The following is a 15739-nucleotide window of genomic DNA, read 5'->3' as shown; positions in this document are numbered from 1 at the left end:
TGTGTGTGTGTGATGTGCACACATAGTCCCAAATGTTCTTCAGCTATAGAGTTCTCTCCTGGTATTTTTAATAATAGGTCAGATCCTATGACTCACAATTTAAAATATAATATATAAAATATACACTGAGTCATAACTCATACAACATTTTACTTTTTCAGTAGAAGTTATTTTTTCACACTGAAAAATCCTATTGAGGTAGAAATGACTTTATGAAATTTTAGATTTATCAATTACTTTGACATTCAATCTGAAATAATCTTAAGTTTTAAAAAATATTACTTTCCATTTTTCATAATAATTTATCTCTGCTTCATCTTTAATAAGTGCTTCTTAAGAGGCTGTGCTAAGACATGAATTTTGCTGAAACAGCCCATTTATTCTAAAAGGTTTATGGTTATTCACTTGTTATCCTTGTGATGGAAAGATTTACCACTTTTCCCCTCCCCCAAATAAATAAATAACAATTTTATCTTTAACATAAAATGAAAAGAGCAAAAATATTTCCTTTTAGGAGTAAGTATGCACAACAACTAGGTGGAAACCGAGTGGAAAAAAAAAACAAACACTGATTAAAGATGTTGATCATTTAAAAATATTACCTGAGGGGACTTTATTTTAAGGTCCTTACGTTCGTGCATGCTCAGTCGCTAAGTCGTCTCTGACTCTTTGTGATCCCATGGACTGTAGCCCACCAGGCTCTTCTGTCCATGTTATTTTTCTAGGCAAGAATACTGGAGTGGGTTGCCATTTCCTCCTCCAGGGGGTTTTCCTGACCCAGGAATCGAACCCGTGACTCCCGTGTCTCCTGCTTTGGCAGGCAGGTTCTTTACCACTGAGCCACCTGGGAAGCCCATCCTTATGTGAGTGGTACCTTAAAAAGAAAGGAATAAAATACCTGGGGATCAAGAAGTAAGGAAAAGAAACAGCAAAGAAGATTTACATGTTATCATCCCTTTCATTTCTGATCCTCAAAGGATTGTATGAAATAGTTGAAAGGAAAATGCAGAATTAAACCTTGAAAAGATCATTAACATGATAATGACTTTTAAGAGATTGAATTTGTGACTCAAATTTCTCAAAAATCGAGAACTGAAGAAAATAAAGAAGGACTGTAAGTGAACTTGACTTTTTTTTTTTTTTGAACTTGACTTTTTAACAAAGTTTTTCTTTTTGTTCAGCCAGTTGGCCATTTCTTAAGTCCCTTTCTCCATAATCTTAATATGAATTATGTCTAAGAATTATAAGCTTATACAGACATAAACAGAGAGGGAAAGAGAAATATAACAAGAGCTGTCAAATTAACGAAGGTACTTACATAGGTTCCAACAACACATTATTTAATTTATTTTCATCTATGATCAGGTAGAAACCAGAAGAAACATATGTAGCTTAATAAATAATTTAATTTCTTGAATTTCTATGTAACATATAAATTTATTTTTACAGGATATATAGAGAGCATACTCATAGAGAGCAACAGACTTATGAAACGACTATAAAACACAAATTATAATTCAAGTTTAAAATTTCTCATTTTTACACTTGTATTTGTCTATTGTCCTATTGCTAGTCAAAGCAAAACCAAATATATAATTGTAAGTATTCTAAGAAAAAAAGGAGCGCCTCCATCACCTACGCATGTTACATACATTCTAGATTGTACAAAATCAAAGAGGGTAGGCAAAACTAAAGGGAAACACTATGGAAAATGCACTTTTTACTGACTGTTGAACATATCTGAAAGCGTCTGAGTTTAAAATTGATTTGAACACCAGCAGAGGAAAATGACCAAATTCATTTTCCTATTTGGGTTCTCTCAAACTCTGAAAATGTAAAAGTTTTTACAATTTAATAGCAGATTATATGAACATATCTCCACTACTTCAGTGGAAAAAACACACTAAGGATTCTAGCTACCAGGAGCATATGTTGCGAGGAATATGGACAACTGTCCATGTATACTAACAGAAAGATGTCTTCATCCCAGTTGAGAATTAACCTAAAACACTCACATCCAATCTCCCCAAATTTAGTCTCTCATTGACTAGTAAGGATAGATCCAAATTACTTTGCCACATGTTCATGCACTATGTAATATGTCATTTTACATTAAATCTTTTTTTTTTTAATGACCAGCATGCCCTTTGAAACTTAAGGTTATCTGGACTATGAAGACTGAAATTTACACAACATCAATATTACATGTAAGAGTCTCAAGTTCATGTGCAGTTCTTCGATTTCTACTCATTTAGTAGTGGAGGAAATATAGTGTAATGACTTGACTTTGTTAGGAAGAGAAGATTTTTCAGGCTGTGGATGCTGGGGGATGTATTGTGAAGGTAGTGAACATAGTGAATGGTAGAAAAACAATAGTGCCTTACTTATTTCAGTGAACAATTCAGAAACCTGAGTTTGTCAGTGGACTCAGAGACTTTAGAGGGGCACTTCCTAAAGGGCAAAAGGAAATTTGTCTTTTTATGTCTTTTTATTTGTAGAGATGTTTTGTGTTCTGAGCCTAGAAGGAAGAAATGATACTTGATGGAAAAATCAGAGCTGAGTTCTTTCTTTTCAGTCTGGGCATTTTCTATACATGTGACTGAAGTTTGATGATGACAAAACAGAGAAGATTAGGATTAACTCGTCATCATCATCCTCCCCTTTACTCACACTGAGTCAGGTCTTACAGTTCCTTGTGGCAGTATCTTAATTAACATAGCACCAACTTTCATCTTGCTGCCCACCAGGAGCAAAAAGTAAAACTTGAAATTACCACCATGTCAGTTCATTCTCAAAATTCTTCATATTGCCTCAAAGTTATATCATAAATCCTGAAACTGGCATAAACTCAGTTGCTGAAAACCAAGTACATAACCAACTCTAAATCTTAGCATAAGAAAACCGGGTCCCTTTGGAAAAACATGTCAAATGGTTGTTTCTTCTACTCCTGCCCTAAGTTATTTCTTCTTAATTTTGTTGTAGGAAAACAATTAAATCAACCCAGAAAAAAGTTTAATGACATAAGGCATCATGCCAAATTGCATGATTTCACATTCCCTACCCCTCAGTTATCTTTTGAGTAAATTAAGAAATGAATAAACTATCAACTCTCATTTATTTGGGTCTGAATTACTTGGTCATCTAAGTTTTGCCTCACTATAAACCAAGTCTCCCACAAAGTTGGGTCATGTTGGAATTGCCTCCGTTTGTTTAAAGAATAATAATCATTTCCTGAATTTTCATGAATGAAGGTAAGAAATAGTAGCCATAACAGTGTCTGCAAGATACATGGTTTATCTCAATGTCAGTTTCTGAGAATACGCTTTATATCCAAATATCATAGCTTTTTAGGTGATGGATGTCTTTGAGACTCACATCCCAGAAAACACAGTTTTGTACATTTTCACAATTCTGTCTGGAATTTCAAGTGTTTTCTTACTTCCTTTAATCAGTCTTACATACTTAAGGTGTCCTTAAACCCACGTTTAAGGTCTATTGTTAAGGACAATGCAAATTTGACTGTTGGTTGCTTTCTTTGTTCAGAATAATAAAGTGGGAGGTGTTAGTGATAAGGCAAGGAATAGCTCTGCTTCCATTGACAAGTTACTCCTTTTAGGGAACTCAGTTGCATAATCATCTCTTTGTAATAACTGTATAGGTTGTTAAAAAATTCTTTAGTAATAGGGAATATGTGTCTGTAGATAGAATTTCTAACCCATTTAATAATGGGAATAATGATCAAGCAAGTTCAGATCAGAAACAGTAAGGGATTTTCTGCTTCTGTGTCTCTATGTTCTCTTAGTTCCAGTCTGTCATTTTACTTGCATGGTATCAGTGATCTTTGAATTTCAATAAGCTTTCTTCTGGGACCAATGATATAAACTTAAACTAAATTAAAACAAGAAAGAAATTAAGCACAAGATGAAAAATACTTCTTACAAAAAGGAGAACTAGGGCATCCAGAACCTGAAAAAAATTTACAAATATACGAATGAATGTTTTCTTAGAAATGGTGATCTTAATTTACTTAAGTGGTACCTGTCAAAGTTAATGACCATCCTAGGATAAACAAAACTTACTTGGCGTTTAGGGTCAGCTCTCAGTTAACATCTGTTCTTGTTATAAAATGCTAAATAGTAATGAAATAAGGAAGAAGTATTTAGGTATTTTAGTCAACAGGGTTCAAATGCATACATTATGAAGAAAGTAATCAACACAAAATGGTTGACTGACACAATCAGGGGTTTAGTTATAGAAATAGAGTAGGTTCAGGTGTCTTAGGTCATTGTGTCTCGGATTTATTTCATATACTTGATCTTAAATCAGCTAGCTGCATGAGACACAAAATCCTTCTCTGTCCACAGAAGACCTAAGGAACAGATTACAAATTAAATAATCAAAGATTTGAGCACCAGTATAAAGGGTAGGACGCTCATAGGCAGCAAGTAGAGGTTACATTAAAAACCCAGGTGGACTTAGGAATCCATAACATGTCACTTGCGGTCTGAGTAGCAAATGATGAAAAACAGGCAATACCAAACATCACACATATCCAAGTCCAGATGTCCATTATCTCCCTCAGCTTGGCTAACAAATTCACACTTTCAACTGTGTTTTTACAATTAGAATATTCTTATCCCCCACAGCCCCCACAGAAGAAAGAGAAGGATGAAACCTAAGCACTAGGGAAAATACATTTTTTTCTCTCTTTATTGTGAATTCTAACATAACTTTTGTTAAACATAGAGCACGTGAACACATGACAGTTTCCTTCATTTGTTCTCACATGTAGCTGATAGAGGAATACTCGGGAGGAATGTTTCTAAAGCCATAGAGAACTTCTTCTTCCATTGATTTTCTAGAAATATGACAAAGCATTAGAGGAAAAAGAAAAGCGTTTTTTAAGTTGTGAGAATATCAAATATTACCCATCAACCCCTGAATCATGCTATTCAAAGTGCTTAAATCTACACTAAAAATAGAACAAAAAATGTACTCCCAATGCAGCTAAATTAACACCTATGGATGCCTAAAATATGACTGTGGTCTGAATACTTCCTCTACATTTATTCCACACTTCCATCGTGCACTTAAAAAAATTAAAAAAAAAAAACAACAAAGAAAGAAATAAACCAGGCCATTGCCATATTTGCAGTTTTCTGAGCACTGGGGGAATCTGGAATCCAGTCCAGTGACGTCACTGCCACCAGTCCCTGACAGGTGTCCATAGCATAAACAATGGCCTTCTTGAATTCTGAAAATAACCTAATGTGCAAAGCTGACCTTAAAGTTTATGTGTCCTTGCAGCTTCAGTTCTGGTTTGTGAAAATGTAACAGAGGTCCAAGGGGAGCACGGGAATAAAAAGAACAGATTGTGGACAAGGACCCAGGCAAGTTGTCAGGGAAATAAGCATTTTTTTTTTTTTTTAGCAAATAAAAATCAATGCACATCCTAAAGCTCCTTTACCTTGTCACACAAACATGAGATATTCGCAGCTTTACAAAATTCTTATAATCATCTCTCATACATTTGCAATTCAATTTTACCCTCACCAATGAGCTCTACTGAAGTTTACATTTTTGTGTGTGTGGCCAACTCATACCTTAGTATTGTGACCAAAACTGTAGAATTGTTTTCTCATTATATGGTGGTAGGAATAAAGCAAACATACAATAGTCACTACACAAGCCCACGGACGATGGCTGGAATGGAAGTTCCTACACTGAATCACTAAAGTAATGCATAAGTTCTATTATCAGTGTTTTCATCACATCGATTTTTTTTTAAAACTAAAAGCTACTTAGGTAATATTTCCCTTTAGCAATTTTGCCCTCTGCAAGTTCCTTTAGGATTGATTTTGTATCATTTTCAACATGAATATGTATTAGCTATTTATGTCATTGATTTCAAACATAAAGCTAAATGGTGGGAGATGTATTTCCTGGGAGCATCAGCTTCCTGATTCTGACAGAATTATACAGTTAAAATAAAACTAATTCTTTACACAGGAAAATTATTTTAAATACTTTCTCATCTAATTTAAAAACTATTTTGTGTAAATAATGTTTATTTTGAAAATACTGATTTCTGTTGGTAATCATATGTTTGACCTCCTGAGTTCTTATATAAACACTTTGAGATTAATAAGTGTTGCTTATGTTCACAAACTGAAACCAAACACTTGATTCTGATTATAGCACTGAAAATTAAATACAGTGAAGTAACATTTAAATACAAGGGGACCCCATAATAAGTTTCACAGATTTGCACTGACTCTTTAGAAAATAACATTTTCTATAATACAAGGTGACAAAACATATTTGATGACACATCCTGTCCTTCCCTTTGGTTTGGAAGCCTTCAATGTAAATTTCATTTACAATGTAAATTTCATTTTGACTTGTGTTGATTCACCCTTTTGAGTTAACTTGCCTGGCATTTGCACATAATCTCATTTGCAGAAAATCATAGAGGGAAAAGAGGAAGTAGAATAGTAAACAAAAACAGCCACGAACACATTCATGCCTTTCCAGGAAGTGATCAAATATAGGGCTTGATTTTTTTGTTTTTTTTTTTGTTTGTTTTTTTTTTTGTTTTTTTTTTGTTTTTGTTTCTTTTGTTTTGTTCTGTGTTTTTATATATATATATATATATTTATATAAGGGTACATCAACTCATTTAAAAAACGGAAACAGCACACTCTCCCCCATTTTCATGCCCTTGATCTTCTCTTCTTAGCACTCTGTAGGGGTCACTGTCAAGTGACTAGCACACTTTTGGGTCTGGAGTGTATTCTGACGAGCAGTGAATTAAATGTTAAGACAGTTAGACCCCACCCCCTACCCCTTCTCAGAGTTTACACGTCATGCCGCCATTAGAAGGGTAGAGGTGGGGAATGAGGTGGGACAAGGAAGAGATTCAGGGCTCTGATTGGTGGGGCCCTCCTATGAGCAAGTGTTCTCATTATTTTTTTTTCCCGAGTGGCAATGCTGGCATTCGTTGCACTGCTTTCTGAAGGCCCACATGGCCCTGCTGATCCTAGGTAGAACCCAAGAGAGGATCCGGTGCTCCTTGTCCCATCGGATAGATTTGTCCAAGCACCCCAAGGAAATGTTAAAAGCAAAACAAAAATCAAGGAAAGGAAATAAAAACCCATTCTAAAACTAAACTAATGAAGCAAAAAAGGGTTTTCTATCTATACATAAGTCTCTTCTTTAAAAAAAGGTAAATTTACAAATTCCAATGACATATAAAACAAAGTCAAAAAATGTAATGGTAAGAGACATGGTAAAACAGGAAGACACTGATGCTACAAAGAAATTGCAAAAAACATATGTACAAGACCCTGTTTTTCCTCATGTTCTAGAGATTGTAATGCATGTTTTTGTTTGTTTGTTTGTTTTTTAAACAGCAGCAGTCGAGGATTTAGTTCCAGGCACTGGACTGCAGACTCTACTCAAACTCCCAGGGACGGGGTGTCCCTTGCTTTTCTGTCACCAGATCACACTGGATATACTGGTCTCCCGTGGCAACAGCGGCAGGATGGCACTGTTTGTGTGGGCCTCGTCTGGATTCTGCTCCCTGCTCGATTTTGTCTGTGGCCGCTGCCCGTTGATCAGCGTCATAGGGATGTTACAATAGGTATGCTGATTGCCTATGGAGGTAAGAGGCAGGGTGCCAGTAGGAGGTACGTCATACTCGTAGCTTCGGTAGTAGTGTTTCTGACGCATTTGTGAATGGTAAGTGTTGTGAAAGGTGGATCGGAGATCTGGATGGGCAGTGGCTAGAGCTGTGGAGGTGGCGGCAGCCATGGAGATGGCTGAGACAGTCTGCAGCTCCCCAAAAGGCCCCTGCTCACTAACATCTAAAGCCTGCTCATGTGTAATGGGTTCTATCCTCTTAAAAGGCATTTCGTATTGTAAACGTTTCCAGAACTTAGAGTTCAACTTGTTGCATTTTGGTCCATGCCACTTAATAACGGTCAGGAGCTTGATGGTGTGCTTGAGGGCCTCCACCTCCTGGTAGTTCATGATTCCTCGTAGTTCACTGCACTCAATGAGTATCACTTTAATTTCTCCAGTCACAAGCATGTTTCGAAGTCTGGTCTCCAGCTCAAAGATGCTCCAGCCTCTTCTGACCACGTAATTTGGGGTCATGACAATAATCAGCCGCTTGCTCTGATCTACACACCTTGCCACATCTTCAATGTACGCTACAACAGAGAAAAGGGTTTATCAGAATAAGTGAATTCAACATTTGGTCCAGAAAGCCTCAATGGACTCTCTTTCACACATGAAAAGGAGAATTGTTGGTTGTTAGGTAAACCCTTGAGAAGATGAAAATAGCCGATGATCACTTAGAAAAGAGGATGGGGCTTTTGCTTCTCTTAGTGATAGAAATATTTTCCCAGGTACAAATCTCTCATTTGGTTTTTTTAAATGTCAAGGCTCATAACATGAGACACTTTATAGAATAGTGGAAGTAGCTTCCTCAGGGGTATCAAAACTTATTTTTCATTTGAACATATCATGCCATTTCTTTCTTGAGAAACTGACAGATGTAGAAGAAGCAAAAGTTAAAATTTTGTCTAAAAATGATGACTACACAGACAGATACAAGGACACTCACACTCTTGAATGAAAACATTAACTTACTTCCAGTTGGGATTAAATCTCTATCTGGTATAAACAACTTATATCCATAATGCTTTTCAAGCATATCAGGCAGGATTTCAAGAGCAAAGCGTTCTTCTTCCCCAGTCTCTTGATTCCACTGGTCAGGATCCACTTTGGTATATGATAAGTATGCATCGTAATCTTTATTATCTGTCAAGAACATTACAGAGTAAAGTTGAAGTCACTACTCTACAAAGAAAGCAATAGGACATGAGAACAATCACCTTATTTCATAAGTATCTCCAAATGCCCCACTTCTCGGAGACCAGAGGAAGAAGTTTTTATTAATTTTCATTAATAATTCAATAATGCCAAGTACTGTGGAATGAATTTGGGGGTATAAAGGAGTTACATTTTGTTGTTATTAAGACAGCAGGAGAAAAATTAATGAAAACAGAAATGAAATGTTAACATTAAACATTTTTGATGCATATATCATAGAGAATTTTGACAGCTTATAATAGCCACATATTTGGATAATATGTTCTTATTCTACATAATTGTACATTTCACCTAATCCTTCCTTTGATGATTTTACCCTGTTGAAAAAAAAGAAAGAAAATTGAAATTGGCTTGGCTGGCTTGAGGAATGGTTTTTAGGTTGTGTGCTGTGTGGTATTAGGTTGTGCTGATTTTCCTTTGGGGAAAATAAAACAAAATTTGGAATAATTAATTTTTCCTTGGGAGCTGGTTCTTAGAGTTCAGTATTAAGACTATTAATATGCTGAATTATTATAGAAAAACATATTGTTTTCCTGATCTTCACTTATCTTACATGTAAATTACTGCCTAATTTTATTTCATGTTAATCAGTTTGACTGAAAGAATCAAAAAGTATAATACAAATGAATTAAACTTAGTTTCAAAATTTTGATTTCTTTCTTCATTCTTCTCCATTTTTACATTTTTACATGAGAACCCTTCAAATTTTTGATGACTGCTATTGTGTGTCATCTTTATCTTAGCATAAACATCCCCAAATTCTCATTTGTTGTTTCTTAGAACAAGAAGTCATTGATCTTCTGCAGAATCTCATCTGTCAATCTCCTTTTCAGAGTGTGATATGAGGATTCATAATTCACTTCAATTCTAAATGCTATTAGTAGGCCATGCCTGTCAATATCAATATGCTTAGGTCTCTTTTGTGCTTCCTTGATGATTGTCATTGATTTCTTTTGATTATTAGAATTGATAATTATTAGATCAAGTTAAGTTGGAAAACTCTTATATTTCAGAACAAAAGGATCTTGGCATTTGGTATAGAAAATTTAAAATATTTGGGGTATAAAATATCAAAGATAGAGGGGCATCCATGACTTGCTCTGGGTGGCTCTGGGACACTCCTTTTGACTTCAAAGGCACTAAAACTCACTTCTGAAGGTACATATGTATGTTCATTTAGTAGTCTGATAATCCTGAACTACCTATAAGTCATTCTACACCTTATTATGGAAAACTCAGAGAACTGTTTACTTCACTTAAAGTTAACACAGGCATATAAGAAACTAGCAACTCTACTATAGGATCCCTGGGAAAATAAAAACCTTTAGCTATGGAAAATTTTTTTAAAGCAACTTTCAGGTAATAAAAAAAGTAATCATCCCAATCGTGTCATATTTTGGTATTTGGCATTTTCTTTATTCTTTAAGCAGGATATAGTTGTACACAGTAATTCAATTTTCACAAAAATGATAATTTTATTTATTATACCGTGTCTATGCAGATATGCCAGTGGTCTATAGTGGTACCATTTTGTTGACATAAATACTTGAGTAATAAATAATAGAAAATAGCACATAATAAAGCTACAATACCAGTTAATATTCAATTAAAATGTCCATTTATTAGATAATCACATGCCATATCTATGAGATAAAGTCTTCCTTCACAATATGGGTCAGTAACTTCCAGTCTAGTAGAAGACATAGACAAGTCCACAATCTATTTCCAGAGGATAAATATGTTGCAAAGAATAGTACAAGCGTCATGGGCCAATGGGAAGACTCTTTAAACCAGACTGATGATTGCAGAATGATTTCATGCATATACTATTCTTTTTCTGGGATTATTTCTCTTCTAACTTTTTACAAAGTACTATAAAGTACTGAAGTTTGCCCAAATCTGGGATGGGTAATGACTAGATCATCATTCTTCACCTTTTGTCTTGTATAGGCTCAAAAGCATTTGAAAACCAGATCAATATGAACACCAAAGAGAACAGAGCACTTATGACCACATGTAAACAACTGGTCCACCAATACTAGTAAGTTCTAGATGGATGTCACTTTTGCTTATATGACACTGTTTCTGGTTCTCCTGCCTCATCCTTAGACATCTCTCTTCCAATTCATAAATGCTGTTATTTCTTAAGATGTTTTCGGTGGCCTGTTTCATTTGTCTCTCAGCCTATGTTCCCTTAAAAATCTCTTTTTCTCCCATTACATCAACAACCATGTCTATGTAAATGTCTCCCTAACTTAGATGTCCAATCTTGTCTTCTTTCTCATGAACCTGTAACCTGGACATTCAACATGTTCACAACCAAACAAACTTTCCATCTCAAGCTTTGTTCTTCATGTTTTATTTCACTTAAATTTAGTAACATAAGAATCTTACGTCTACAGTCTCTAAATGTCAGATGCATGTTTCATTTATCTCTTTTCATTACCAATAATCTCACAGCCATTCACTGGTAAAAATCCTTTGGATTGTTTCCATCCAGGGTGAGGTCCTACTCTCTCCTCAGCTGCTATAATTATATTTCATTGGGTCTTTCTTCCCTGTTTCCTTATTCTTCTGGCCCATTCCACATAGAATCAGAAAATTTATTTTTTTAAACCTCACAACTGATTACATTTATGGTAGCTTGAGAAATACTTATGGCTACTCATTGTCAAAAAGCCAGCAGCTATCTCTGCCTTTGGGTTCCTTTCAATTTGAGTCTGATATCTTCGAGTTGAAGGTGATCTCTTTTACCACATATTATATTATTGTGCTCACATCTAATCTTCTTTCTTTGACCACAAGATCCTTGATTCAGATATATGACTAGGGATTAGTAGATGCTCAAACATATCTGCTGATTAAATGAATGAATGTCCTCTCATTTGGGTATCACGTGACATATATCTATGGCTAATGAAGAGATTTTCTCAAGATTTGGGCCATTTCCTAGGAGAGATGGCTTTGGTGATACATATTCCAAGTTGCCTGGACTCCTCAAGTAATTACTAGGAGTGACAGGGTCAAAGTTTAGCAAAGTTTCTTTGGAATAATCTTGAACTGTATTTTCTCACTGTGACTCATTGAAGGCTCAGAGTCCTTGTAAGCTTCTCTGAGAAAGTGGTTTTCATACTTAAGCATGAATGGCAACAATTTGAAAGACTTGCTAAAATACAAACTGATAGGCTCCACCTCCGGAGTGGAGTTTAGATATTCTAAATTCAGGATATCTAGAATAGGTCCTTAGAATTGGAATTTATAGAAAACTCTCAAGTGATAACTGCTGCCAGCCCAGGGACAACACTTGGAGAAACTCTGCTTTACAACAGAGTATAGTTACTCCAGGCATGGGTATTGGAGCTTCCCAGGTAGCTCAAATGGTAAATAATCTACCTGTGATGCAGGAGACCTGGGTTCAGTCCCTGGGTTATGAAGATCCCCTGGAGATGGGAATGGCAACCCACTCCAGTATTTTTGCCTGGAGAATTCCATGGACAGAGGAGCCTGCTGGGCTACAGTCCATGGGGTCACAAAGTGTCGGACATGACTGAGTGACCAACACTTTCACTTTCATAGGTACTCCAAGGTCTCAAAGGTATCAAAGAATTGCAGTCAGCTGCTAGGTAACTGATCAAAAGTATCACAAAGCCTACACACTGCAGCCTCAGCTCCATGATAAGGGGACTTGATACTTACAAGCTGTGTGCTCTATTTTATCTAGAAATAAGATGAAAATCCATGAAAATCCACACTTTCATCAAAAAGGGGATAAATTCATACCTAGACTAATATATTCAGTAACCATATTAAGATTAAATGAACCCCGGGAATAGGTACTGTGGTCTCAGCCAGTTTTCTATCTCTTTATGTCATCTGGATGAGTTTGCAACATTTAAGCTAATATCCCCCAGGTAAAAAGGAGATGTTCACATGGAGGTTATTCTGGTAAGAAATAGGACTAAAAGGCCCCTTGCAAGCAGCTACAGCAGCATCCTTCCTCAAATCAATGGACACTTGATTGATATCTAATTTCTCTCTTTCCCCAGAGTCTATGTCAGTGCAGTACTGGGCTAGGCATTTATTTACCAACAGAAGCAAACTCCTGATTTGAAAATTATCAGACTGAAAATACCACGTCATATATCATGCTAAATACAGTAACGTTTCCTGAGTCAAAAACATATGGATTCTAAGGTTTCTTCTTTTTCTCAGTTACCTGTTGAATCGGAGTCATGGGAAATATCTCTTAGATATTTTTTATGTCTGTAAGAATGCATATTGACTAATCTTAATGTGTATAAGAAATTGAAAATGTGAGATTTTTTATAATCATAGAAAAAACAAAATTATGCTAAGATTTTTAAAGGATAGGACTGTGATCTTTCAAATTCAACTTCAGTTTATAAATAGCTGAAAACGAGTTAGTCATAGAAGGATAGTACCACAATCTATATCTTATTCTGAACTTTATTCTCTAAATTTGATTTTCCGTAATTTAAACCCTCAAGTATAATTCTGTTGACTGCAGAGATGGAAAGCAGTTGACATACACACCTGTTGTAATAATATTTATAGGTTCTAATATAGTCATTGGTTTACTCTTTCCATGATTTTCAAGAGATTCTCACTGTAATGTCCCACAAAAAAAGCAAAATAGGAATGAAGTCATCAAGATGGTCCAATAAGGTATCATTTGCATATATCCTCTCTTCTGCAGCACAGAGCCAGTCCTGCCAACCCAAGTATCCATCCAGTGACCAGGTATTATCCAGAGGGTGACCTGGTGGGAGCCATACCCATCCACACACCTGGCAGTAGGTCCACCAACTGAAGACACAACTGTGGATCCTGAAGTGAAAACCTGTCCAAGTGTTATACTACTGAACAAGGTTCTAGAGGTATTCCTATCCACCCAGAGACCAGATATGAACCTGAGCTCCAATCCAGAATGATTAGGTTTCTGGAAGTAATTGCACTGGCCTGGGGAACAGACAGAAAAACTTAACCTGCTAAAGTCAGTCTGTAAAGACTAGCAGAGATATTTGCTCCTTCAAATGTACAGACACCAATGCAAAGATACATGGATCACAAAGAATCAGGCAAATATGATATCACCTAAGGAAAGTAATAATGTGCCAGTAACCAACACCTAAGAAATGGAGGTCTACAACTTGTGAGATAAAAAAGTAAAAATAATCATCTTAAAGAAAATCAGTGAAAATAAATACAAGCAGTTTAACAAAGTCAGGAAAATAATGCATGAATAAAATGCGAAAGTCGCAAAGTTGTGTCCAACTCTTTGTGACCCCATGGACTATGCAGTCCATGGAATTTTCCAGGCCAGAATACTGGAGTGGGTAGTTGTTCCCTTCTCCAGGGGATGTTCCATTTAATAAAGAAACAGAAACCATAAAGAAGAACTAGAAAGAAATTCTCAAGCTAGTAACCACTTTGGCTGGTGAATTCTACCAAATATTTAAAGAAGAATTAATGCAATCCTTTGCAAACTCTTCCAAGGAAAAAATAAAAGAGGAGGGAATATATCCAAATGAATTTTATGATTCCAGCACTATCCTGATACAAAAACCAGATAAGAATACTACCAAAAAACTACAAATCAATATCCCTAATGAATACAGATACAGAAATTCTCAACAAAATACTAGCAAACCAAATTCAACTGTACCTTAAACAGATAATATAACATGATCAAGTGGGATTTATTCCTGGGATGCAAAGATGGTTCAACATGTGCAAATCAATAAATGTGGTATGCCACATTAATAGAATGAGGAATAAAAATCATATGATCCTGTCAATAGATTCAGAAAAAAGGATGTGACAAAGCAATTTATAACTTCATTATAAAAGCTCTCAAAAAGTTGGGTAGAGAAAGAAAATACTTCAACATAATAAAGGCTAGGGGACTTCCCTGGAAGTCCAGTGGTTAAGACTCTGTGCTCCACTGCAGGGGGCACAGGTTTGATCCCTGGCCAGGGAACTAAAGATCCCACATGACACATGGTGTGGCCAAAAAAATATGAACATAAAATATGAACACAGTAGAATATTGTTTTGTAGAATATTATTCAGCTATAAAAATGAAGGAAACCTATTTTATTTGGGTGGGCCTTGAGGGCATTATGCTTAAGTGAAACAAGTCAGACAAAGACAAATATTGAATGATCTCACTTACAATGTGGAACTGCAAAAGCTGAACTAATGGAAAAAGAGAGTATAATGGTGGTTGTCAGGGGCTAGGAGTGGGGACATGCTGGTCAAAATAAATAAACTTCCAGCTATAAGAAGAATAATTTCTAGGGATACACAGAAAGCTTGGTTAATAATACTGTATTATATACTTGAGTGTGGCAGAGAGTTGATCTTAAATGTTCTCACTACAAAAAGAAATATTTATGTGTGGTGATGGATATGTTAGGTAATGTTATTGTGGCAGTCATTTCATAATGTATATGTGTGTCAAATTGTCACATTGTACCTTTTGAATGTATACAATGTTATATGTCAATCATATCTCAATAAAGCAGGGGGGAAGAAGAGAAACAAATAAAAAATACCAAACCTAATCAATTAACTAGATGCTTTGTTACTTTAAGTCAAACAACTAGTCCAGTAGAATTTTCTCCTTCAACTTACTGAATCAACTACTATGTTTTATAAAAAGATATATTTGAGGAGAAAAAAAGCTTGGTCTAGATAGTGAAGAAGTAAAAATATAAATTAAAAACATTATTAAGAAATTTTGATGAGAGAAGGAAAATATAGAACTGTGTATCAGGAATAAAAAAAGTGGTTTAGAAAAATGATAAACAAACATTTT

The 15739-nt window shown here is 35.5% G+C and overlaps 1 protein-coding gene across 1 annotated transcript in view; it reads right to left on the bottom strand.

Moving 5' to 3' along the window:
• Positions 1–1323: 1323 nt before the first annotated feature.
• The window catches only part of IL1RAPL1 (interleukin 1 receptor accessory protein like 1), a 1388178-nt gene continuing 1373762 nt past the window's right edge, over positions 1324–15739 (bottom strand). The window contains exons 10-11 of the mRNA XM_020881599.2: positions 8656–8826; positions 1324–8213 (exon numbers count right to left, since the gene is read on the bottom strand). Coding sequence (XP_020737258.2) covers positions 7495–8213; positions 8656–8826 — 890 coding nt within the window. The 3' untranslated portion in view covers positions 1324–7494. The remainder of the gene's footprint in view (positions 8214–8655; positions 8827–15739) is intronic.

Source organism: Odocoileus virginianus, chromosome X (genome assembly GCF_023699985.2).
Source record: "Odocoileus virginianus isolate 20LAN1187 ecotype Illinois chromosome X, Ovbor_1.2, whole genome shotgun sequence".
NCBI classification, from domain to species: Eukaryota; Metazoa; Chordata; class Mammalia; order Artiodactyla; family Cervidae; genus Odocoileus; species Odocoileus virginianus.
This window is presented reverse-complemented; position numbering and strand designations above follow the sequence as displayed.